We start from the raw sequence: 23,703 nt of genomic DNA, 5'->3' as shown, positions 1-23,703 counted from the left end.
TCAGGTGTTTTAATTTTGATGTTATTTATTTTAAGCTTTCATTGGGCTTCAGAATCATCGTGACTATCCAATGCATTTTCTGTATTTGTCTGATTTAGTCTTTTATTCTTTAGGCTTATTCTTTTTGAGTGAAATGACAAACACATGTGCATTCTTTAATTAAATCACTTCAAATTTCCTTGATTTGTGCTGTATAATTTTGGATTCACTTTTGAAGATTATATTTTGGGTTGTTTCTTTTGGCAGCTTCTGATAACTTTTTAAATCTTTTGTGTTACTGACATCCTTTGATTTGTGTAGTGGGTGGCTGTGTAAAGATGTAGAGAATTTCAAGGCTACTTTTTCTGAGACTGTGTTTTACCTGAGCTTTTCCAAAATTCAGAAGCAAATACATCTCTTACTCTTTTGATGTTTTATTCAATTATTTGGGCTTTGGTGAGCACAGATGTAATGAAGGAGTTGATTTTTGTAGTGATTTAGGCCATAGTCTAAGACATGAAGTCAAGATCCAATAATGTATATAAAGTTCCCAGTCTATTTTGGAACTGCTCTATCTAAAACTGTGATCCAGCCCTCACGCTGCATAGAGAATTCCCGTTTTCCCTGTTTATACAGCTGTGTTTTTGCCATCTCCCTCTGTCCCAATGGCCACAGTGGCTTTTCACAGTGTTCTCTATTAATCATTTTGCACAGATTTATTTGGAAGTTCAGTGGGTTTTTAACAGACTGTAGACACATTTTCATCTAAGAAAGGATGTATGAGGGGTCAGAAAAAAGTATAATAAAAGGTTAGTAAGTATTACTGTACGGTAAGACATACCAGGGTTCATCTTAAAATTTGAAAATTTTCAAATTCTTAAATTATTTGCTGGTTATCTGATGTTCATTTGGTAATTTGAAAAGACTTCCTTGCACATACAGCTATGGCTCTGACAGGACAGTTTAATATTCATGTTCACAGCTACATCTATGTGAACGTAATATTATATTTTCCATGAAAAGTGAAGTGATGGCACTCTGAGGAGAGGGAGTTGTGTGGAGTCTGTTTTAGCTCAGGAAGCTGATGAGTGTTTTGTGCACCATAAGAGGAGGAGCAGGGAGAGGAGCACCTGCTTTTTACCAGAACAGGAAGATGAAAAAAAGTTGTTTTAATTTAAAGGTTCAGCAGACATGAAATTTTATAACTTGCTTGATCACAGTCACTTATCACCAACAGAGCTTTGATCATGACAAGTTGGATGTCCTCAGCAGTGCATATCTAAGCAATTAGGTCATGACCAAAGTGACACAAACAGAAATTGTAACATTTGCTTCAGTGGGCTTTCAGTGGTTTCGAGTCTGCTTGCCTAAGGAGTGAGGTGGTGGGAATGCAGCAGCCCCTGGTAGATGATTAAAACACCTGACAGCTGTCAGCATCTTCGTGTGAACAGTGCACAGCTCTTGGGAAGAAACATTAACAGCGAAAAAGAAAGCAAAGAAATAGCAGGTGTGCTCAGAAAAGAGTAGTGGCGTTTTTGCCTGTGTTCTATCTGCTCTGGATCTCATTTTAAGCTTTTAATTTACTTCCTTTCTTTTTTCCATTTTTCACTTAGTCTGTTTTTGCAGTCACATTGTTTTAACATGTGCACATGCCAGTTAACTTCAGAACATTCCTTTATATACTGTTTGATTTCTTGAAAGCACTATGTGCATGTAGCTGTATCAAATATTTTGCAGTATTTTTCTCCTCCTAAAAAACGGTGATAGAATGTTATGGGCTGATGGTACAGGGCTTTTTTTATGTGGTTTTTATTATTACAGAGTATTACAACCTGTAACAAAATATGTTTAAGTATTATAACCTGCAGTAACCAAACTATGAGAATAATATGTCCCGAAAATGAGAGGAAAATAATTGTAAAAAATTCTTCCTGTGCTTTTGTTGTTAAAAAAAAAAAATTAAAAAAAATCATCTAGTTCTAGCATGGCTGTTGGTTTTAAAGTTGCCTTTTTTTTTTCTTCTCCCAGGTGACAATGCATGTCGTGTTAATAATGGAGGCTGCAGCACTCTGTGTTTGGCCATTCCCGGAGGCAGAGTTTGTGCCTGTGCTGATAATCAGCTTTTGGAGGAAAACAGAACAACCTGCATGAGTAAGATTCCTAAAGAACATCTGAGTTGATGCTGATGTCAAGGGATCAAGTCAGACCTAAAAAACAAAACAAGGGAGTGTGGCCTCCTAGAGGTTCTATAAGATAAAGAAATATTCCTTGGATAAAGATTCTAGTTGAAGACAGTTTATTAAATATAATAAAGATTTTTCAAAGAAGACAGAATATTAAGTACACAATATGTGAGGATAAAATGCACTGGAAAATATTTCAGAATGTCTAATATGATAAGGCACTTAAATATTTCACTGAACTGGTTTTAAAAATTTCCAAAATTAATCCATATAATTATTATATTAAATCTATATAAAGTTTTCAGATTATTCTATGAACTAAGTTTCTTAAACAGAAGTCCGGCATTACAATGTTCATGCTGAAAACTGTTCATAAAACATGTAAAGCAGATGTATTTATGTATAATAGATTCTGACACAGGCTGTGCAAATATTGGTGTGTTTTTTCATCTCTTCCTTGGATATATTCATTGAAACAAACATAAAAAAGTGTTATAATAAAAGGTTGGATTTTTTAAGTAAAAAAAATAACTTGACAGATACTACAGGTGGTTTTTCTTAATGTTTAGTCCTGATACTCTCTTTTTTTTTTTCCTAAATCTCATTGATCTATTTCTTGAAGTGTAGTGTGTAAAGTCTTACATAAGTCTCCACCAAGAAGCCCAGTAGAGATGAATAAAGCATAAGGATTATTTCATACCATGATGAGCATTATTGAGCTGGCAGTGACCTTGAATTTGACCCAAATTCATGGCTGGCAGAGCCATCACTGTTGTTAAAGAAAACTACTTTTCTTTTTAACAGAAAATACTGGAAGTTGGACTTCTCACTGGTAAGATGGAATGTAAGCATTAGGAAGAGAGACTTTGAGATGAGAATGAGTCAGGTTTCCTGTTTTTTCCCCAATACACTTCACTGCCTGGCTCTTTCCAAGGACTTTGGTGTTCCTCACAGGGTCATAGACTGATATGTGGTATTTACACATTAAGCATTCTGAACCTGATGTTGAGAAATATAACTACCTGGATTTATCAATAAGCCTGTAGCTTGCTACTTAATTCTACCCCAGCAGAATTTTATCCTTTCTTCTTTTCTGAGCCTGTACCAGTGCATAATGCAGGTGTTTGAGTTGTTGCTTGGATACAAGATTCAGCTTTTCAGTAATCATTTTCTAGCCCCAAATATGCACCAGAATTTGGTCAACGTCTGTAAGAATATATTCTTTCTGCTGTTGATGAGGTATTGTAATATTTTAAACTGGTATTTTTACACTATCTTCTAAGCACCAATTTAAAAAACAGTTTGAGTGCCATTCTATTCAGAGTTCTTTCCATTTATTAAAAATATATTACTTCAACCATGCACTCAGATACAAGCTACAAGCTTCAGGTGGAATTACCTCAAATATGCCGAATTTACTTAGAAATGTTCTGAAGACCAAGAACAAGAATTATATAGAGGTAGTATTGCACTGTGTATGTATCAAGCAGATAAAGTAGATGTCCTTCTTTGATATTTTTCCTAGTTAAAGATGAAGAAGTGCCACCCCAGTTGTGCAAAGCTGAGCAGTTCCAGTGCAGCAATAAACGGTGTATCCAGGATCGCTGGCGCTGCGACGGGGATGACGACTGCCTGGATGGCAGTGATGAACACTCTGAAATCTGCTGTATGTATGCATTTACATTTTAACCCACAATCCATAGTTTCTTTTAAAAATTGGACACAAAATAGTGTAAGTCTGAAGGGAATCAAAAGAGCTAATCCTTAAGTCACTCATGTAAATCTTTGATATTCTTCTTTTCATGCGTAGCAGTCCTTTCAAATGACACTCATGTATTCATTTCATAGCATAGAAGACCAATCATCTTTTGGTTTCGACATCATCATATCTGATTTTTTAAATGTTGGTATTTTTTGCTTTGTTTCCCACTGTTGCCCTTTTTTTATGTGAGTCACAGTATAATACCCAATGGCAGGGAACAGGGGGCCAGGCTTTTCTCATTAGTGCCGACTAGCAGGACAAGAGGTAGTGGACACAAACTGAAAAGCATGAATTTTGTCTGAGCACAGATCTGAACATCTGAAAGAAAACACTTCTTTTCTGTGAGTGTAGTCAAACTCTGGAAAAGATTGTCTGGAAATGTTGTGGAGTTTCTGTCTGTGGAGATACTCAACATTTATATGCACGTGGTCCTGGGAAACCTGCTCTCCTTGGCTCTGCTTGAGCAGATTAGATTAAGTGATCTCAGCAGTTCCCTTTCAAGCATGAACATTTCTGTGATACTGTAATGCATTTCTTAACAAAACAAAACAAAACACCAACAAAAACAGCAAAACAAAAGCAAAACAAAACAAAACAAACAAAACAAACAAAGAAAAACAAACAAAAAGACCCCAAAAGAATACCCAAACCAACCACCAACAAAAAAAACCCACAAAAACCCCACCAAGAAAAAACAATAACAAAACCAAAACCCAACTCCCTACACCACTTCCAGTTTTAAATTAGATGTAGTTTGTCTTTAAAATTAGTTTTACTGGAGCTGTATTTTTTTGCAGTAGAGGAGTTCCACTGTTGAAAAGCAAAGTAATAGAGAACATATCAATTATGTATTTCTGTCATTCCTGGAAGGTACTTAGGTAGCCTGCTATAAAATTAGTGTTGCAGCAATGACAATTCTTTCCCTTACTCAGTTTGTTGCAATGCTTTCTATTTCTGTCATTATATCATTTCTCTAAACCAAGCCTCCTTTACTGGAATGAAAATACGTTGTTTTTTTCCCAGTCAGCTGTAGACATGAACACTCTTCTGCTGTGCAGCATTGTTCTATGTGTCTGAAAACTCTTATCATAGTCTCTCATTCTTATCTCTTTGAGACCAAACAATCTGATAGTTTGTTTCTGTTTTTTTCTTTTTCCAGTAGATGATGAGGTTTTTTTCAAATCTCATTGATTTTTCTGACTCGATTCTAAGGGTTGGATGTCCAAAAATGGATGTATGTTCTTCTGCTGAGGCTTCTGTGAAGCCGGTTACGCTGAGAGAATGTGTTGTGTGAATTTGCTCATACATCCTTGGGTAAATCTTGCCTGCTTCACACTGGCCTGATGTTACTGATACATACTGAGCTGTAATGCCTAGATCTTTTTATATAGGTCTGTTAAATAGCCAGTTTTGGGGTTTTCTCAAAGCATTTATGTATTTTGATAGTTCTGTCTAGAAGTCATTACTGATTCCATCCTAGTTATTTTCAAAATATTTTTTGGGTTTTGAATTGTAGTGCTTGCTAGCATTTTTAATACTGGGTTTCTTGCACTTAAATTAGGGAGCTCAACTAATAAAGACAGAGAGAAGGAAAATCTTTTGGTAGATTGGACTTGATTCTGTATTAAATCAGTCTAATGAGACCAATTCATTGATCAAAGCTTGTAATTCTCTGAAGATTTATGCAGATACAAATGAAATCATAATCTGATCTTAAATCCATACGTGATCTATAGCTCATGTGGCCAGTATGATAACATTGATCTCTCTTCAGCAGTTGCTATAGTAACTTTAATAGTTCTTTATGAGTTTGAAATATTTACAATTATGAATAGAATACACACATATATTACTAAATATCTGTGTGCAAAAGCTTAACTACCACTTAGAATAGTATCTGTGTCTAGTAATAAAGTCAAATTAAAAAAAAAAGTCTTCAATTTGTAATTTTATTACGTGGATGCTAAGAGTTTTTTTCTCCAGTAACATTGCAAACTAGATTTCTTCAGGAGTATTAATTAGATTTGGAACACCTTTCTGCTCTTGTTATTAATTATTCTCTACTTACAGTGTTTCTGTACCCTGCACCCAAAACACTCATGAAGGGTCATGTGCTATTGATATCACCCTCGCTCTGTGTCGTCTTCAATAGGAAGAACAGGTAGAAAGGTCAAAGATAAAAGCTACTGAAATGTCAAGGATAAGCCTGCAAGACATCCTTTCATTTTAAATACCGTTTGTTTCCAGATGTATGTTAAACTTTAGAAAAGACTGGTTGGCTGAGTAGGTGAAAAATAGCTCGAGATTATTTTTAACCCAGCATTTGAAACTGTGTGTAGTTTACTGCTCTTGTCTAGATGAAGATTAACAAGATGTGGTAATAACAGATGTTATTAGCATAAAAGAAACACGACGCATACACTTGCTACAGGTGCAACAGCAGGCCAATAGTTTTGACATAATTTCTGTGTGTTCAGTCTTCATCCTTTCCATGATACTTGGTAGAGCCAGCAAAAAAATGTTTGAGAGATACCTTGTTCACTCTTGAATACCAAGGGGTTTTTTGTTAGTTTTACACTGTGTTGCATATTTCACTTTTTGACACCTACAATTTCATGGTAAGTAAACAGCAGATCTATATGTGGCCATTGACAGTAATGTGCATCATTTTAGAAGCATTTTATGGCCTGCCCAAATCCCTCCTCACTGTGGTATAGTATTTTGGATATGCACTTAGCAGTTTGCATCTGTTCCCTTTGGTGTTTTCCTTTGTTTATATGCACTTCAGTTAGCAAACCTCATCATGCTGCTAAAATGTGACCAAGGACATGTTTCTTTAAGGAGATAGCAACAGTATAAAATGCTGCTACCTTTTATCACTTAATAGAAGAGGATCTCCATATTGACAGTAGTATGACAGAAGAATCTTTACTATGTATTGCTTAATTTATGATTGGAGCACTGCAATATTTTTTAATTGACTGGTTTGTCAAACAATTTTTATGTTATGGTGGTTACATATACAGGATAACTCCACTAACTGCATTACCAGGAAATACCACTTAATGTGCTCTTTTCAGCTGCTTTTTTCAGATTATTTTCTTAGGAAAAACCTCTCTTTTTTTTTTTTTTTCTTTTCCTCCACAGTCAATCATAGTTGTCCTGATGATCAGTTTAAGTGCCAAAATAATCGCTGCATTCCCAAGAGGTGGCTTTGTGATGGAGCCAATGATTGTGGTAATAATGAAGATGAATCAAATAAAACTTGTGCAGGTAAAAATTACACTTGATTATGCATACAAATTGTCTAACATCAGTTCCATCAATAGTTCGGGACTAATATGAGCTGAACAGAACCAGTCTGCTACTAGTATAATCTGATTATTGACATTTAAAATTAATTCATATTTTGATGCCATTAAGGCTGGAATAAAAATTATCTTTTACTTAATCCATATGCTCAGCTGTGCTTTCCAAAGTACTTCAGCACTTAATCTGTCCATGTGGGTTGACTGTCAATGAAGTGCTTAGGTACAAACTTCAGGTACAAATTCTTTTTGGCAGTTAGAATTTTGTTTGTCAACATACCATGATAAGAGCCATGTCACTAGTAAATTTTATGTTGATTTACTTTATGCATAATTAGTTATTCAGTTTCCACTCAGTGCCTTTAAATTGTTTTCATTTGTAAGTTATTAACTCTACAGTGGATTTTAAGGAAATACCCAGATGAAGATTGTTTACTGATTCCACTGCAGTAAATCATGGAGTTCCCAATTTGCCTTTTGCTTTTGTGGAAATGATGTTTAGTGCTTGTTTTCAGAGTACAGTAAACAAGCATTAAATATCAGAATACAAAATATCAGGCATCAATAAGCTGATGATTATTTTAAGCTGAAATGCAGTGAAAGACAGCACACACTGTGTGTTAAAATATTCCCTGAACTCATTTTACTTGATCTAAATTTTCTTATGTATAATAACCAGTTTTGATTGTTACTTTTGTGGTTTGGCTAAAAGCACTGTAGCACAAATGCAGACCTACAGTGTCCATATCACCTCTACTGCGTTATTGTGGATTGTAATACATCTTGATATCCTTTGATACTCAGCTGTTTGCTTGTAGGATGAGAGTCTTATTTGAAGACCATGTTTTTTATACCTGTGTCAGTTGGATATGGATTGAATTTTCTATTCTTGTTTTTCCATTTATTCCTGCAGTGACAAACACTATTAATGTTTAAAAAATTACTTCTTTGAAATACTTTAAACTTATATTCTTCTCTTGTATTTTGGGCTATTTCTATGAAGAAAAAGGAAAATGGTAGTTGAGAATACCAAATGAAGAAATATTATTTTGATTATTGAGGGGTTTGAAATATCAACCTTTTTTTTAAAGTGTAGAATGACATACACAACTCTATTAAAAAAAACCTTAAATTTGGAATCAAAATCTGTGTCACTATCACTGGCATTGTTATAGGTTCACATTTGAATAAACAAAATTCTAAGTAATGACAGGTTTACATGTTAGATTTTCTTAGTGATGTCTTACTATTCATCAGCTTTCGAAGTAATTTATGTAGTTACATAGCATGGTTTATTTTAGTGATCTTTATTTCCTCAGGAAGAAGACATGCATTGATTCCTTTAATGGATGATTACAATTATGTAATTGCAAAGGCTATGATTCTAAGAACAGTGAGGCCAGGCACAATGCACACATGCTGTGCCATTTTTCTCTGTAAATATGAATTTCAGAAGATCATTATTTATGTTATGGAGTGCAATTTGTTAATATTCTTATCAGTAGACATTTTCATGCCCTGATTTTTGCTTGCTTCACCTCTGGCATTAGCGTTATTTCATCTGGCACTAATGCTACCACCTAGTTTTGTATCATTACATGGAAAACCTCATGGTCTTATATGGTGAAGAAACCACTAAGAATTCCACGTAACAGAGGTAGAACAGGTGGCCTCAGTTTTCTCTGACGCCAGAGGAGGTGAATGATGTTTAGTTGGATCAGGTGAAATGTTCAGCAGGCCAAGGAGGTGCCCTCCAGACTTGCCACTTCTACACACAGACATGCACCGGGAGACCTGATGGATTTAGTCCATTTCCTCGCATTTTTGGAGTGTTTTGTCTTGACAGCAAGAACGTGTCAGGTTGACCAATTTTCCTGTGGGAATGGACGCTGCATTCCGACATCGTGGCTGTGTGACAGGGAGGATGACTGTGGGGATGGGACAGATGAAATGACATCCTGTGGTAAGTAAATTCTCTTTTAGGGAAAAAATAAAAAAGTGAAATTATTCTGTAAAAAAGTAAAACGTATAGGGATTTCTGTTCATGTGAAACTGATGGGTATGAGGGACCATCTTGTTTTTATATGAACTGATGATGGTGTTTCTGAAATGGCAGATAGAATTTGATTAATAAATAAACCCAAAACAGAGGCAGAATTTTCTATTAAGGAGCTCCTAACTACAATACCAAATATGCAGATCAATCAACTTAACACTTTTTCTAATTTACAGCCCATTATCAAATACTCTCACCCTCAAAAATTATTCTTTATCTCTGCCACATACCTCTTCACATGGGCTCCCTCAGCATATTCTAGATGTCAATATAATCAGCCTGTTTTAAGTCTGAACAGAAGGATACTTTGATGTTGTATTTTGCAGAAAAAAAATAGCGTTTCTTGATTATATTATGAGAATTTCAGCAGCTGTGCTGATTGCTGCTTTGCAGAGATATTGCAGGGAGGTGTGCTCTTTCTAATCAGCTGCTCCCAAATAATTAAGGTTTTTAATAGTCATCTGTTTGGCAGGGCACAGGTAACTGCTGTGAGTCTGAGAGCACAAGGGTCAATGAGCTGTCTGCAAATATAGAATCATGGAATGGTTTGAGTTGGAAAGGACCTTAAAGACCATTTTGTTCCAACTTCCCTGCCATGGGCAGGGACACCTTCTGGTAGATCAGGTTGCTCAGAGCCCCATCCAGCCTGGCCTTGAACACTTTCAGGGTGGGGCATAAAATAAAGTCATTATATGAGTAAAAACTATAATATTATTAAGGTAGACTTCTAATGCCATGCTTCAAATCAAATAAATTCAGTTGTGTACAGAGGTAGAATAAGTCATCCCGTTGCATTTTGCAATCTCTAAAATTATAACACTCTGGGTAATGGTACAGCATTGGCACTCACTGCTAGAACAGTTTATCTGACTGGCTGTGCCTTGTTCTCAGACCCATTAGGAACATGCAGAGTTTAATGGCATCTTTGTAATTCCTTCCCATAGATTTTGTTTAGTGTCCTCTCAGCTGATCTGGAATATTTCTTCAGATCATTTAATCAGGATTTATTTTACCAGCTGTTTCTCTGTTTAGCCAAACTTTACATATGTTTCATGGTTTAGAATCTTGTTTCTTTATCCTCGAGCACTGTGGTTGTGCAAATATGTCACATATTTTTCGTTCTGCCTTATATTTTGATCACTAATAGCATTTATTTAGCTATTCTGTTTAGTGCCATATATTTTCTTCTTTGAAACATTTTAAAATTCTTGCATGCAGAAGGATAGCAGAGAGAAATGAGATCGGTGTCTCCACTGTGGAGAGACTTCACTGTGAGCTCAAGAAGCACCATTCTTGCTTTCTCTCTCTTCAGGACAGCCAGGATATAGGGCAGGATATGAATCAGCCACAGGATGTGCGTCTCTGCTGGGAAATAGGAAAGAAAGGTGGTAGAGAGACCATAGGGACAATGAGGGGAAGTGTTGTGTCCTCCAGGATGTGAGGAGGAGCTGTGAATGATGGTGGAGGCTGGGTCCATGAGAAGCAAACACTGGAAGGGCTGTAAAACATCCTTGGAAAGGCTGTGGGGGGCTGGAAATCATGAGAGGGATGATGGTGTTGGTGAGGATAAGCATAATTTTAGTTAGCTTCTGTCCCTTTTTACAGGTCTTGGGTAGACAGATGAACGTGCAAATGAAGTCATGGAGGCATTAATGTGTGGGAAAGGGAAAAAATACATTTAAAATATTAGTTAAATTTCTGGAAAAATTATTGAACAGCTAAAAATCAAAATTAAAAATTGCTTTCAGCTTTGCTTGAAGCACATAAGGCATGTATTGTAGCTAAGTACTATTGCAGCTGAACATTTCCATAATTTCCATTATTTGTCTCAGAAGAGATTTTTGTTGTCACTGTAATGTGTTCCCCAAGAAAAAAGGTGGGGTTTTTTTACATAACAAAAAACCAAACAACCCCCAAACAAAACAACCAATGAAGCAAAACAAAACAAACAAAAATCACAAAAAAACCCCAAGGCAAACTCCAAAACTTCCTAGTTTTCTAGGAGTGTTGTCATCAATATTAGCTTTTTTCCCACCCTTTTCTGTTTTGAAGCAGGATAATCACGTCCAGTGAAGTTCTTGGGGATCTCTAAATTTGCTGTTTAATGCATCTGCTTTGGCTTAGTGCTCTCTTGTGTGACTCTTTTTAAGCCAAGTCTTTTTAAGACAAGGAATTTCATTTCTTGTCCTCAGGAACTTTTACATTTAATGACATTTTTTAAAGATTTAGAGAATCTCATCAGTACTTTGGGGTTTTTTTTGAGAATTAGGCCACATAAGTAGCAGTGAGGACTCAACTGAGACTTTCAGATTGTTTTCTTTGAATTGCCAGGTTTTGTAAACTAGATCTTGTATTTTCCAAACTGTTGAACAGGACGATGGCATGAATGCACATATCTGGCTTTGTCATGGGTTTTAGAAAAAAAAGAACTCTGGAAAAAATTCAGACTATATTTGAGTAATTCTATGCAGAGGCATATTAGACAATTATAAAAACAAATATCTGTGTAATTTAGATGATTCTTTATTAAATACATTGTTTCAGATTTCTGCTACTTTCCTGAAATGCTTGGAGGAACTGCTTGTAAATACTGATGCTTTAATTTTGGATTTTATTATGCCAATGTAGGGTAACTTTATTTCTTTTCTTTTGATTAACCTTCTCATTTTAGAGTCTTCCATTTCCTGTTTTTTACTGGCAGTGCTATTGCAATTGGAGAACTCTGTTATATAAATAAACACATAGAATATGGTTCATATCAGTTGTTCATATCAACCTATAATTATTCATAAATAATATCATGCTTAATGCAAAAACTAGCCCTGGTCTGATGGGAATGTAGGACCATGTTATATGGCACAAAATAATGCATTTTAGTCGCCTGTGTGGAGGAAGGATGGGGTTTGGACTAGTATTTACTGTTTTAAAGCTTTTTTTACCCTCTCTTTTTGATGTCTCACCCTTTTTTCTTCTCCAGATTAAGTAGCTGGCAGGTGCAGATGTTTGATACAGCACACTTTTGTGACTTATGCGCATGGGAGGGTGGAAGAACATTACTGAAGAGGATATACATTAAATAGTTTTTATTTCTTTTTGAACACTTTCACAGAATTCCCAACATGTGAGCCACTAACTCAGTTTATATGCAGAAATGGAAGATGCATTAGCAGCAAATGGCTCTGTGATTCAGGCAAGTATCAAGTGCTCCATATGTGAAATGAATATGATGGATATTACATAAATATTGCTTTGATGCACACGCTTCTTCTCTGAGTCTGATATTGCCAGTTTGACTTGTAAGTGGTCAGAGAATAAATAAACCATTTTTAAAGACCTAGAAAGCAGCAGTATTGAAGCTTCATATAAGGAATGAGGGCATTGGATGTGGTAATAGTTACAAACAGTATATTATGTAGAATCAAGTATGTTACTTCATTATTAAAAAAAACATGTCAAGCTATTGCTTGTGAAAGTATCTTCTGCTTTTAGAAAATGAAATAGTTCCAGTGACCAATATATCTGGGTTTTTTTATTGTTTGTGGACAAGTTCAATTAAAGAAATAGCATCCCACAAGAATGAAGGACAGGAAGACTTTAAAATGTATTTGTTTTTTTTTTGTCTAAAAGAAATACATATTTGAATGGCAGCTGTTCAAATGAATCTTAGAACTGTTAGTGTGGCAGTGATGTCATGCCAGTCCTAATAACATTGGGTTGGTTCTTCATCCATCAAAGCATTTAATGTTACTTTAATTTTATGAGTCCAACAGGAATTCATGGCTATAAATGGACAAATTCCCCAAATTATCACTCTGTGATGACTGAAATTCTGTGCAAGGAGGCCCTTAAGAATTTATCTAACATATTTATCTTTTTGCTCCCTTCATGACCACAATCAAATTACAGAAATTGCCTTTAGGTTGTTGTAATGACTACAACATTAGAGTAAAAAGAAACTTCATTCCACGCTTGTTATTATTTCATGCAACCTTGCACTGTTGCAAATACATGGAAACAACAGGTTTAATACTATTAAAAAGAAATTCTGCCATCAGGGTTTCATTTTGGTTTATATAAAGCTCTTTGTGTCTGTGATTAACTGTCTTAAGTTATCACAGAGAGTAAAGTAAACCCAGTGTGTCTGCAAGTCTGTGTAGTTACACACAACTAAAGAAATTAAGAAAATCTACAGCCTTCTTATGCTTGCTGGTGCCTGTGACTGAACAGCTGTAAAGTGTTAGATGATCCAAAGTGACAGAGTTGAGTGCTGTTGGTAAATAAGATTTAAGGTGTTATTTCCATTAGAAATAATCTCACCATGTTCCTATGGGCAGTAAGCATATTACTGTATTTACTGTATTTATACTACACTTTTTTTTCCCTCCTTTTTGGAAATATTTTTCCCTGCTCACATCTTTTATTTAGATTTTCTTGTATTTTAAAATATTAATATTTGCAGATGATGACTGTGGTGATGGAAGTGATGAGCTGGGCTGCATTCACTCTTGTTCTGCTGACCAGTTCAGGTGTCATAATGGTCGATGTATCCCGAGTCACTGGGCTTGTGATGGTGACAATGACTGTGGAGATTTCAGTGATGAAACAAAAACAAACTGCAGCAAGGAAGGTCAGATTTATTTTTTTTTTCTTCCCGCATTTTAATACTTATAAACACAGAGAATACTTGGTTAGAAATACCGAAGACATGTCTTCAGTCAGTGGAAAAAGAGATGGTGCTTTCAACCTCAGTAGAGGTTAGGATGGGAAGCATGTCAAGTGCAATATGATAACACAGAAGTGTATCATAGAAGAAGAATGCATTTGAAAGCAAAATGGATATTACACTGAGATAAATTTTATTATTTACTGAATTATGGTATTTGTGAGGTTTGTCTTATTACAGAGATGCATGCTGTCTAGGTGAAGAGACAGTAAGAAGCATTCCTTAAGTAGTTATTGATATTTTCTGTGTATTTTTTCATGCAGTGGAACAGTAGTACTCTCATTTTTGTGTGATCCAAGTTTTTGAGTTTGTAAGGATTTTTTTTTTTTTTTAATCAAAGCATTTTAACAAACTACAGCCTATTTAAATACTATATATTGTATTTATTTGGGTGGGCAGAGAAGGGAAGGACATTTGTAACAAAGAATAAATAACAATCAGACCAGAATGAAGGAATATCTTTCATATATTTTTCATAATGATTTTTCCACAACAAAGTAATTGTATACAGTGTTATTGGTCCCTTTTTATGAGTTTATATTCTAAATCTAGTTACAAACCTCATACAAATAGATGAATTAGCAGAATGCATCATGACTGAGGTCCTTAATTTTTATACACTTACAAAAATTATTTTTATTTTAATTAATCTGGAACTGAGCAACCCACTTATACCTTTGTTCATGTCCATCTTGAAGCTTAAAGCTTTTACAATAGAATGCAAGAATGTAAATTAGTTAAAAAAAATCCAAGGCAACCTTAAATACTATAAAATGTATATTTGCAAACAGTGCTACAAGAATTTATTCAAATAGTGCTTATTGGTACAAACAGGAATGTATAAGTATGTCATTACTGTAAAGTGCATGTTGTTGTTAGTATGTTATTTAATAATAGAAATACAGTGGTAATAGTTTGGGAAAAGGAAAGCAAGGATAAGATTGAAAAGGCCATAATTTAGAAAATACTTAGAGAATTATGTATGTGGTGAATAATTAAACTCACATGGTAATTATGCTTTGAAGCAGCCAACAGTGATTCCATAGCTGCGTGGAACTCAAGTTCCTTGCTGTGGAATTTGGAGTGGCTGCAGCTGTTTTGCCAGTGCTGTAATAACACAAACCAGGCAGGTGTTGGGGCCTCGTTAGAGCACAGGTGTGACCTTTCATGTTTTGTGAACTAGGAGAGGGGCTTTGTTGGATAAAAGAGACTGAGGGAGGAGGAGGGAATGCAGCTTGAGAATGAAAGGGAGAGTGTGTGAAGCACCAGGAAAGCTCACTCGACCTTGGTCATCTTTGCATCTCCAAAGTCATTCCTGTCTGACCTCTGTGAAAAAAACAACTAAAAATTGGTATTTTCCTTAAGCCTATAGTAGAGGAGAGGAGTGAAGGGCGTGAGCGGGATAAGAAAGAGCTTTTCTGAAGCTTGTGTTGGAGTGATGAGTTAGGATGGAATAGTGAGTTTTGAGTGTTATACCTGGGGACTCTGATTTTGGCTTTTGTTAGGAAGCTGGATTCTAAGTCAATGTAGACTTGGAATGGAAAAAAATAAAAATCACGTGAGCAAAATTCTTCAATGTAATTCTTATTTTTCTAAGAAACTCCCTCTCCTGGAAGGTGCAATGGGAGGGAATTTCAATGCAGTCCTGATGGGAACTGTGTCCCTGAGTTGTGGCGCTGTGATGGAGAAAAGGACTGTGAAGATGGGAGTGATGAAAAGGGCTGTAATGGTACTATCCGACTGTGTGATGAAAAAACAAAGTTCTCCTGCCAGAGTACAGGTATGTGCTTGCAGATATGTTTTGCTCTCATTTGCTCAGTGTGTGTATGTGTGTGTGTTGTTTGATCACATACCTACTGTTTGACTAGTGCTTTTAATGATTAATACTCCTGAGGTGAGCTTGCTTATTGTGCTCATACCAGGAAAATACATCCCCTAACCTGTTTTCTGATTTACAATACGAAATGGATGAGTTCTGAGCTTACTTAAAGCTGAAATTATTCTTTATGATAGTACATCAAACCAAATATTTAAATGTAGCATTTAATAGTACTCCAAAGTCCAGGTATTTTCTTCTATTTTCTGTCTTTGGACTTAGAAGTAAGTTGAATAAAGTGGTATAAAGTAATTAGCTAGGAGACTTCAAAGAATTAGAACTGCAGCACTGGAAGAAAAATATATTCTTTGAGAATGTTTAAAATAATTTTTCCCTAAGTATACTTCATTAAAAGATGTGAAAAGAGCGTGACAATCATTACGTGAGGATATTTGGCCAAAAAATGTTTAGATGGAATTTTTTTTTAGGAAAAGTCCATTTAAAGAAGAAATTAATATACGTCAATATTGTATTAGTATTTTTGTAGTTTCTTTCAAAGCTTAATGGGATATTAAGGCTAATATAACTTTCAAAATCAAATTTAATTCAGATTATAATAAGTACTAATATTATTTTTATTAGGCAACTGTAATTATTACAGGAAAGGAGAACCCATTCTAATGCCTGTGTTATAGCTAAGCATGATAAAAGTGGCAGACTAGTTAAGTGAGCTGTGTAAAAGCAGTTTGCTACTGTTTGAATTTTAAAGTTATAGAAATCTTAATGTCCTGATAAAAAAACATGGAATACTGAATTTTGTCTAAATAAAACATTTCCTTTTGTGTTCTTACCAGTTCCATGAAGATCTGTAGATTAAGCAGTTGTTAAATTAAATAGTTTCCATAAGTAAAAATGGATTATTGCCTTCTAATAGAATGGCCTATTTCCTGAAATAGACTGATGGAAACCCTGACCCAGGAAATCCACTTCTTGCTGATGCTTTTTCCTAGTGCTTAGATGGGGAAAAGGTAATACCAACCCAAGTGACTAAAGCTGAATTATGAGAGAGAAGAAAGGTGAAATCTCAATAGATGAGGCTTATTTTCAGCAGTTGCATTTGGGAAAACTAATGAGATGTTACTACTGTAGTTAATAGAAAGCAAAGAACAAGGTTAGAGGCAGTGTGGAATACAAGATGAAGTGTAGATTTTAGTTATTAGTCTTGACTATGTTTTGGAAAAACTTGCTTCCTAGGCTGAACTTTGGTTTCTTGCTTAACCTGAATGATTTTAGATACAGAGAGTGAAAAACCCATTCTGGTGGTAAGCTGAAATTTTCCCAAGTACAGCTACAGTAATAAAAGGAAATAACAAATATTTAATTTCAGCATAACCCTTTGAATGAGTTATCTTTGCAGCAAAGAACTAGAACAACTTTTTAAAGTCCACAGTTTCACTTCCAAACTACATTACCTCATTATACACTCCTCTAAGTTTGCAGTCATGTGTAAGGAGAGCAACATGTTTTTTCACAGGATGAAGGATGACATCTCTGGCTGCCACATAGAAATACAGCAAAAAAAATAAAAATATTTTCATCAAACATTTGGGTTAAATTCAAGGGTTTATGGCTTTGATTTAGAAGAAAATGGAGTTACGCTTGTTAGTTTTGTGGAAATACACCACTTTAGGTATCAGCTGTGACAGTTTCATCCATAATTTTTTTCTTTCACAATTTTCCTTCCATCAGTCCTGGAAGGAGCAAAACTGCTGCTCTGGAGGAGGCTTGTTGGCAGTGCACTGTAACAGAAAACAGCAAAGGCAGTTTTTTGTTTAGCTACTTTTCAGTTTAATTCCTTGTGGTAGGACAAAGGAGCAATAATGGGTTTATGAGAAATAGTCATGTTTCAGGAGAAATGCAATTTTCTCTGTGGGTTCTTCTAAAGAAATAATGCTGCCTGGCTTCCACATTTATGAGAATTGTACAGATGAGGTGGTATTGGCTAATTTTCCCCTTATAGATTGCTAGGTGGTGGCATCAGGATTCCTAACACAGCACGTGATGGGTCTGGGTAGGAACATGTGTGTGTGTGTGTGTGCATGTGGAGCTGAAACACCCAGTGCTTCTGAAGAGAAATGACAGTTGGTGAGAGCAATAACAGTGAGATGTTACTGCCCACTTTTGGTTATTTCTTTTTCATTTTATTCTTTTCCATACCTGGAGGCGCAGGGTCTTTCCTTACTGTAGTTTTTGTTGGCTCTGGTTATTCTGTCATAGTGCCAGAGGTGTGAGTACCATGTTACAAATACAGCATTTGTCAGCACTGAGCAAAAAATGTGATTTTTTTTTTTTTCTGCTTAGAGTAGTGGTGGTCTCAACTTTTTTTCCTAATAAATTATCTGACTGTTTGAATATCAAAAGACCTCTGTTGTATTTCTCTTTAACCACATTATTTGTTGAATAAACAGACACTTTTCTCTTTCCCCTTACGTGTCTTCTGTTTTTGTTTTATATTTTTAAACCTTTGGTATTTTTGTTAGTCCTGCTGGAACTTTAAACCTGGACAGTTCTTGAGCTGTAGTATCCAAAGTCAGCCAAAATTGCTTCAGGGTACTTGAGTTTCCAGATTTCAGAACTGCTTTTCTAATTTTTTCAAGAGCATCACATGGTTGTTTGTGGTGATGTGTGATGAAAACTATACTAGAGGTTGTGTAGCAGTAGGATATGAAATGCAATAACTACCTGATTAGGATTGACTACTGTTGGGCTGCTTCTAGCCAATTATTTTCTGGTTTTAAATTAGATTAGACTTCTTTTAAATTAGACTAGATTAATTTAAATTAGAATAAGACTCAACTTTCTATTTTAAATTCCAATTCTGAAAATTATTGCAGGCATGTACTTCAGCTGAGTTTTATGTACTACATAAATCTGTCCTTTTTATTCCATCTCCCTACTTTTCAGTTAGTAGTACTGGAGCAAGAGCTGAATCTCTGCAATCTTACTTAAAAAGTCATCTAATTACTCTGATGATCATAATAAAGTACTTCTGTGAAGGCAAATGCAAAAGAGTCATGAATACTTCAGTTTAGTAAGCAGTAGATCTGAACTTTAGTGTATATTTGTCATACAGTTCTTTACAATTTTTCAAGCAGCAGTTAATTTTGTACCTTACCATTTTAATGCTATTATTTTATACTTTTTTCCTCACGTTTTAATAATATATCAGAGGGTGAAATAAAGATGAGGGAAGAAGTAGGATTCCTTTGGAATGGAAATTAAGGAATGTGCATAGAGGAAATAAAGTCAATAGGTGACCATCACAGGGATACTGGAAAAAGAGAGCACTGGTACCCTCTGGATGGGGCAGTGTGAGAATCCAGGTGTGGGTATGTGACAGGTAGAGGAGAGTGGAGAGAAGCTGGTACTGAGGAAGGCTGGGAAGGAAAGGTTGCCCAGAAATATGATGAAGAAATTGGTAGGGCTGCCCTACAGATTCTCTGAGGGTTTATGAGGAGGAAAGAGCTACTGTGGAGTTACAGAATGGGAGGAATTTTGAAAGAGGTGAAGATTTAATAAGAATGTAACAATGGGACACATGGAGGAACTCAAAGGGTGGGTGGAAAAGGTATCAGTCATAAGGTGGGTTTGCCAGTGTTCCTTCCAATTGTTTCCTGCCTTCCCTGTCTCCTCTCATACTTTCAGATCTTTAGAGCTTTGCCTCTTGTACAACTACTTTGATAACCTTTTTGACATAATGATCTTTCAGAATGATGAAACTTCTGACTGAAGGGGTGGATTCAGTTGACATTATAAATGTGAATAAAAAGAAACAACTACAGCAAGTAAACTAGAAAATTATGTATGTTGTTCCAATCCTGTATTTTTATGCCCAGCTCATTGTTTTCTATGGTAACAAATATCTTCTTTAGGTCTTTTTTTTTTTTGTTCTGTCTTGTACAGGAGGCATTTGTTAAGATCTAATTTCTACTAAAAGCTTTAAACACAAGAAATGTCCATGTTCTTGAAATAATGTGGTTCAGTCTAAGTCTCAGAGGTGTTCTATGAGCAAGGTCATTGACCATCACAACATTTTATTTAATATGTCACATTGGAACATTCTTTCATTTCGATGGGAACAAGATTGAGTCCATTCTACAGGTTAGAAAGGCATCACAGCTTTAGGCAGCAAGAATTACCTATAAGAGGAAACTGAATTCAATTAATGCTCCATCAAAGTAGTTTTCCTAAGGTTGAAAATGTAATCAATCCAAAAACCTCATGGGTTCGGTATCCCAACAAACACTGAATGGTATAAAAACAGTCAATTCTGTTGTATTTGCTAATATTTGTAGGAAATAAAAAAAGTTGGAGAAGCATTTGGATCAGGCTTTCCCACATACTTGTTGCTTCAGGCCTTCTGTTTCACTGTGTTACACGTATTTCTTCAGTGTTTCAGAAAAGAGCAATGGAAAAAACCAGATATATCCATTGAGGCAATTAATTTATGATGGAATTTAACTAAAAAGGTTCCTGGAAACCAGAAATATGAGTTTCCCTAAGGGGCAATAAAGCAAAAATACTTCGGTGAATTTTAAGTAATGATTTCAAGACAGTCATAATGTTTCATTAAGTCCATCTCTTTAGGATTTTGGCAAAGATTAATTCTTTGAAAGTATATTCTACTTAAGAACCTGTCATATATATCATGATGAAAGATGAATCTTTCATTATAAAACATATCTTCACTAAGGTATGAGAGAGGCAGGAAAACTGTTTTGCCCTGTAAACATTTGAATGTATAAAAGATTAAAATAACAGATTAGGAGCTCTGCTGGAAGCAACTTTGATTTATTTTGGGTTCTGGTTAGTTTAGTTGATGTTGGTATTTTCCATTAGCTTTCATTCTACTGCTGTTTTATAATATTATATAAAAATCAATGATCATTCAAGATAAAAAATAGGGATAATTTTTTGAAACATTTGTGATTGCAGGTAATGATAAACTGCATACATAACATGCATGCAATTTTTATTCCTTGTGTTTGTGCAATTCTGTCTGTTCAGTATAGCATATTTGGGACTTTGGCCACTATAGAAATAATGGAAGCTTTTCATTCTAATTGACACCCCTCCCTGTTTACATTTTCCAGGTGATTTTGCACTGGTAAAACAATGTTCTGTTGTTTGAAACCACACTCAATGTAGTATGGTCCTGAAGTTTTTCTTGCTTTTCTTCACCAAAAGTGCAAAGAGTCTCACATTTGCCTTGTGAGTGCTGCAGAAACTTATTTTGTCATTCTTCTTTCCCTGTCTTTTATCCCATTGACATTGTGAGAACATCAGCACCCTACACAATCAAGGGAAAAGCATTGCACTAATCTTGAGCAAATGTTTCCTTCCAAAGAAATTGAAATCTGATTCTGTATCCCAGCAGACAGTGGAGCTGGGGACAGTTGCTATGTTGTGTGGAGGGAGCACAGAATCTCTAACCATGTTAGTTTTACCCTATCTGATTATTTTACACTCTCACTCACTTGCTTCCCCCCTCCAAGTCATAATCAGTCTCAGTTTCCTACTGGGAAGAATGCTGCTGAACTGGGAAGGCTGGGCAGAAAGTCATGTGGGTTCACGCTGTGCAGGTTTGAAGTTATCAGTCTCAGGCATTGCCAGTGAGCCCCTGGGCATCCACCAGCATTGCTCTGAGTGGATCCAAACATTTCCAGGACCTTCTTTCCCATTACAACTTGATTTTGTCTAAGTGAATGGCTTATAGGCAAAAAAAAAAAATAATTAAAAAATTGTTTGAGATCAGCTTCATAACCGATGGTTCTATCTGTTCTCTCTCATTATTAAGTGGAAAATAAAGTATGTGACACTTTTGTTCAGTGTAGGTGTTATCAAAATTTACAATTAGTCCCTCCTGGTTGTATTTAGTAAGTAACAAGTTATTCCTCAGAGTTGAAAAACAGCTCGGTACAGGAGCACACACACACACACCTGTAAGTGGCAGCATTCCCAATCTTGGCTCCTTTTCACCTATTAAAATCCCTGGCTTTGTTGATTCTAATTTAATACCTGTATTAATTTTTTTAAAGATAAAAACCCTCTTTTTTAATCAAGAAACTATTTCATCTCTAAACATTGATGGTCAACACAAAGGTGGAAATCTTTTTCCCCTTTTGAGAAGTGAAGGCACTGATCTGAGCACTGGTTTGACAAAACTGAAATCATGTAAGAAATTTCCTCCTCTGTACTTATTTTCTCTAAAAGCTGATAATTTATCTGACATAATCTGGGAGTGTGTTGTGTATACTTCCTAGAAGGATTTTTGCTTCTCAAACCCTTGCTAGTGGAAACTCTTACACTGAAACGTTGCTCACATGGAGGGCTGTTGGAAAAAAAACATGAAGAAAAGCAGAAATTAAAAAAAAAAAAATTAAACATATCATTATAATTTGATATATTTAACAGAATATGAGTATGTGTCCTGCCTGTATGCAGTTCTGTTCAGCATAGAAATAACTAAGATTGGTGGTGTCTGGAAAATTAGTCTGTCAACAGTGTTGCGGATGATGCTTCAGATTATAAGTTTGTTTCGTTCTGTTCATTAGAGGAAAGTGCTATTAATAGAAAAACAGAATTAAAAAAAAAAAATCTATATGTTGTTACTGAAGCTTTATTCACCAAAGTTTGCCTCCAGTCTGATTTCCTGTGTTTATTGTCTCTTTTCTCCAAGGGAGATGCATTAGCAAAGCGTGGCTTTGTGATGGCGATATTGATTGTGAGGATCAGTCTGATGAGGATAATTGCGAGGGCTATATGTGTGGACCACCAAAATACCCTTGTGCTAATGATACCTCCATCTGCCTACAGCCTGAGAAGCTCTGCAATGGGAGAAGAGATTGTCCTGATGGATCTGATGAAGGCGATCTTTGTGGTACTTCTTTTAGACACATTTTTCTGATTACTCTTGATATTGTCTGTCTCAATGCTTCCTGTTGGAAAAAATGTTCCCATGTTAATCTTACTGAAATTTTATCACCATAGCCTATGTGAGGATTTTTGTTTCATTAAAATCATACTGAGTTTATGCTTGACTTATCAGTTTTCTTCAAATAAGAGAAAACCTAGCTCCTTAGTTAAGTCTTTCATTTTCAACCCCCTTAAAATACTCTTGGAGGTAAACAATTTAAAAGGCATTGGTATGTAGGAAAGGACTTAAGCTCATGTACAGTTCTCTCCATGTACAATATCTTGATTTCATATCATAGAATGGTTTGGTTTAGAAGGCACTTTAAAAATCATCCAGTTCCAACTCCCTTGCCATGGGCAGGGACACCTTCCACTAGACCAGGTTGCCCAAAGCCACATCCAGCCTGGGCTTGAACACTTCCACAGGTGGGGCAGCCACAGCTTTGCTGGCAACCTGTGCCAGGGCCTCACTGCCCTCACAGTCAAAAATTTATTCTTAATATCTAATCTGACCCTGCCCTCTGTCCCTTTGAAGCTGTTCCCCCTTGTCCTGTCACTCCAGGCCCTTGGCCAAAGTCCATCTTTAGCTCTCTTGGAGCCCCTTTAGATACTGAAAGGTGCTCTAAGGTCTCCCTGGAGCCTTTTTTTCTCCAGGCTGAACAATCCCAACTCTCAGCCTGTTTCCATAGCAGAAGTTCTCCAACTCTCTGAGCATCTTCATGGCTTCCTCTGGACTTGTTCCAACAGGTCCATGTTCTCCTTATGTTGGGGACCCCAGAGCTGTTTGTAGTGCTTCAGGTGGGGTCTCACAAGAATTCAGGGAAAAAGTCTCCTTCCCTTGAAATCACCCTTTATTTGATGCAGCCCAGGGCACAGTTGGCTTTCTGGGCTGCAAGAGAAC

The 23,703-nt window shown here is 35.9% G+C and overlaps 1 protein-coding gene across 8 annotated transcripts in view; it reads left to right on the top strand.

Moving 5' to 3' along the window:
- The window catches only part of LRP1B (LDL receptor related protein 1B), a 669,756-nt gene that overhangs the window by 441,230 nt on the left and 204,823 nt on the right, over positions 1 to 23,703 (top strand). For all 8 annotated transcript variants that reach the window (XR_005565475.1, XM_027748979.2, XM_027748987.2 and 5 more), the window contains 8 exons: positions 2,008 to 2,130; positions 3,688 to 3,828; positions 7,072 to 7,197; positions 9,079 to 9,195; positions 12,398 to 12,478; positions 13,748 to 13,915; positions 15,609 to 15,791; positions 22,567 to 22,767. Coding sequence is in view for 7 of the 8 variants with exons in the window: in XM_027748979.2 (XP_027604780.2) it covers positions 2,008 to 2,130; positions 3,688 to 3,828; positions 7,072 to 7,197; positions 9,079 to 9,195; positions 12,398 to 12,478; positions 13,748 to 13,915; positions 15,609 to 15,791; positions 22,567 to 22,767 (1,140 nt within the window). In the remaining variant the exon portion in view is untranslated. The remainder of the gene's footprint in view (positions 1 to 2,007; positions 2,131 to 3,687; positions 3,829 to 7,071; positions 7,198 to 9,078; positions 9,196 to 12,397; positions 12,479 to 13,747; positions 13,916 to 15,608; positions 15,792 to 22,566; positions 22,768 to 23,703) is intronic.

This window comes from Pipra filicauda, unplaced genomic scaffold (assembly GCF_003945595.2).
Source record: "Pipra filicauda isolate LSUMZ 115617 unplaced genomic scaffold, ASM394559v2 scaffold47_size6085603_pilon, whole genome shotgun sequence".
NCBI classification, from domain to species: domain Eukaryota; kingdom Metazoa; phylum Chordata; class Aves; order Passeriformes; family Pipridae; genus Pipra; species Pipra filicauda.
This window is presented reverse-complemented; position numbering and strand designations above follow the sequence as displayed.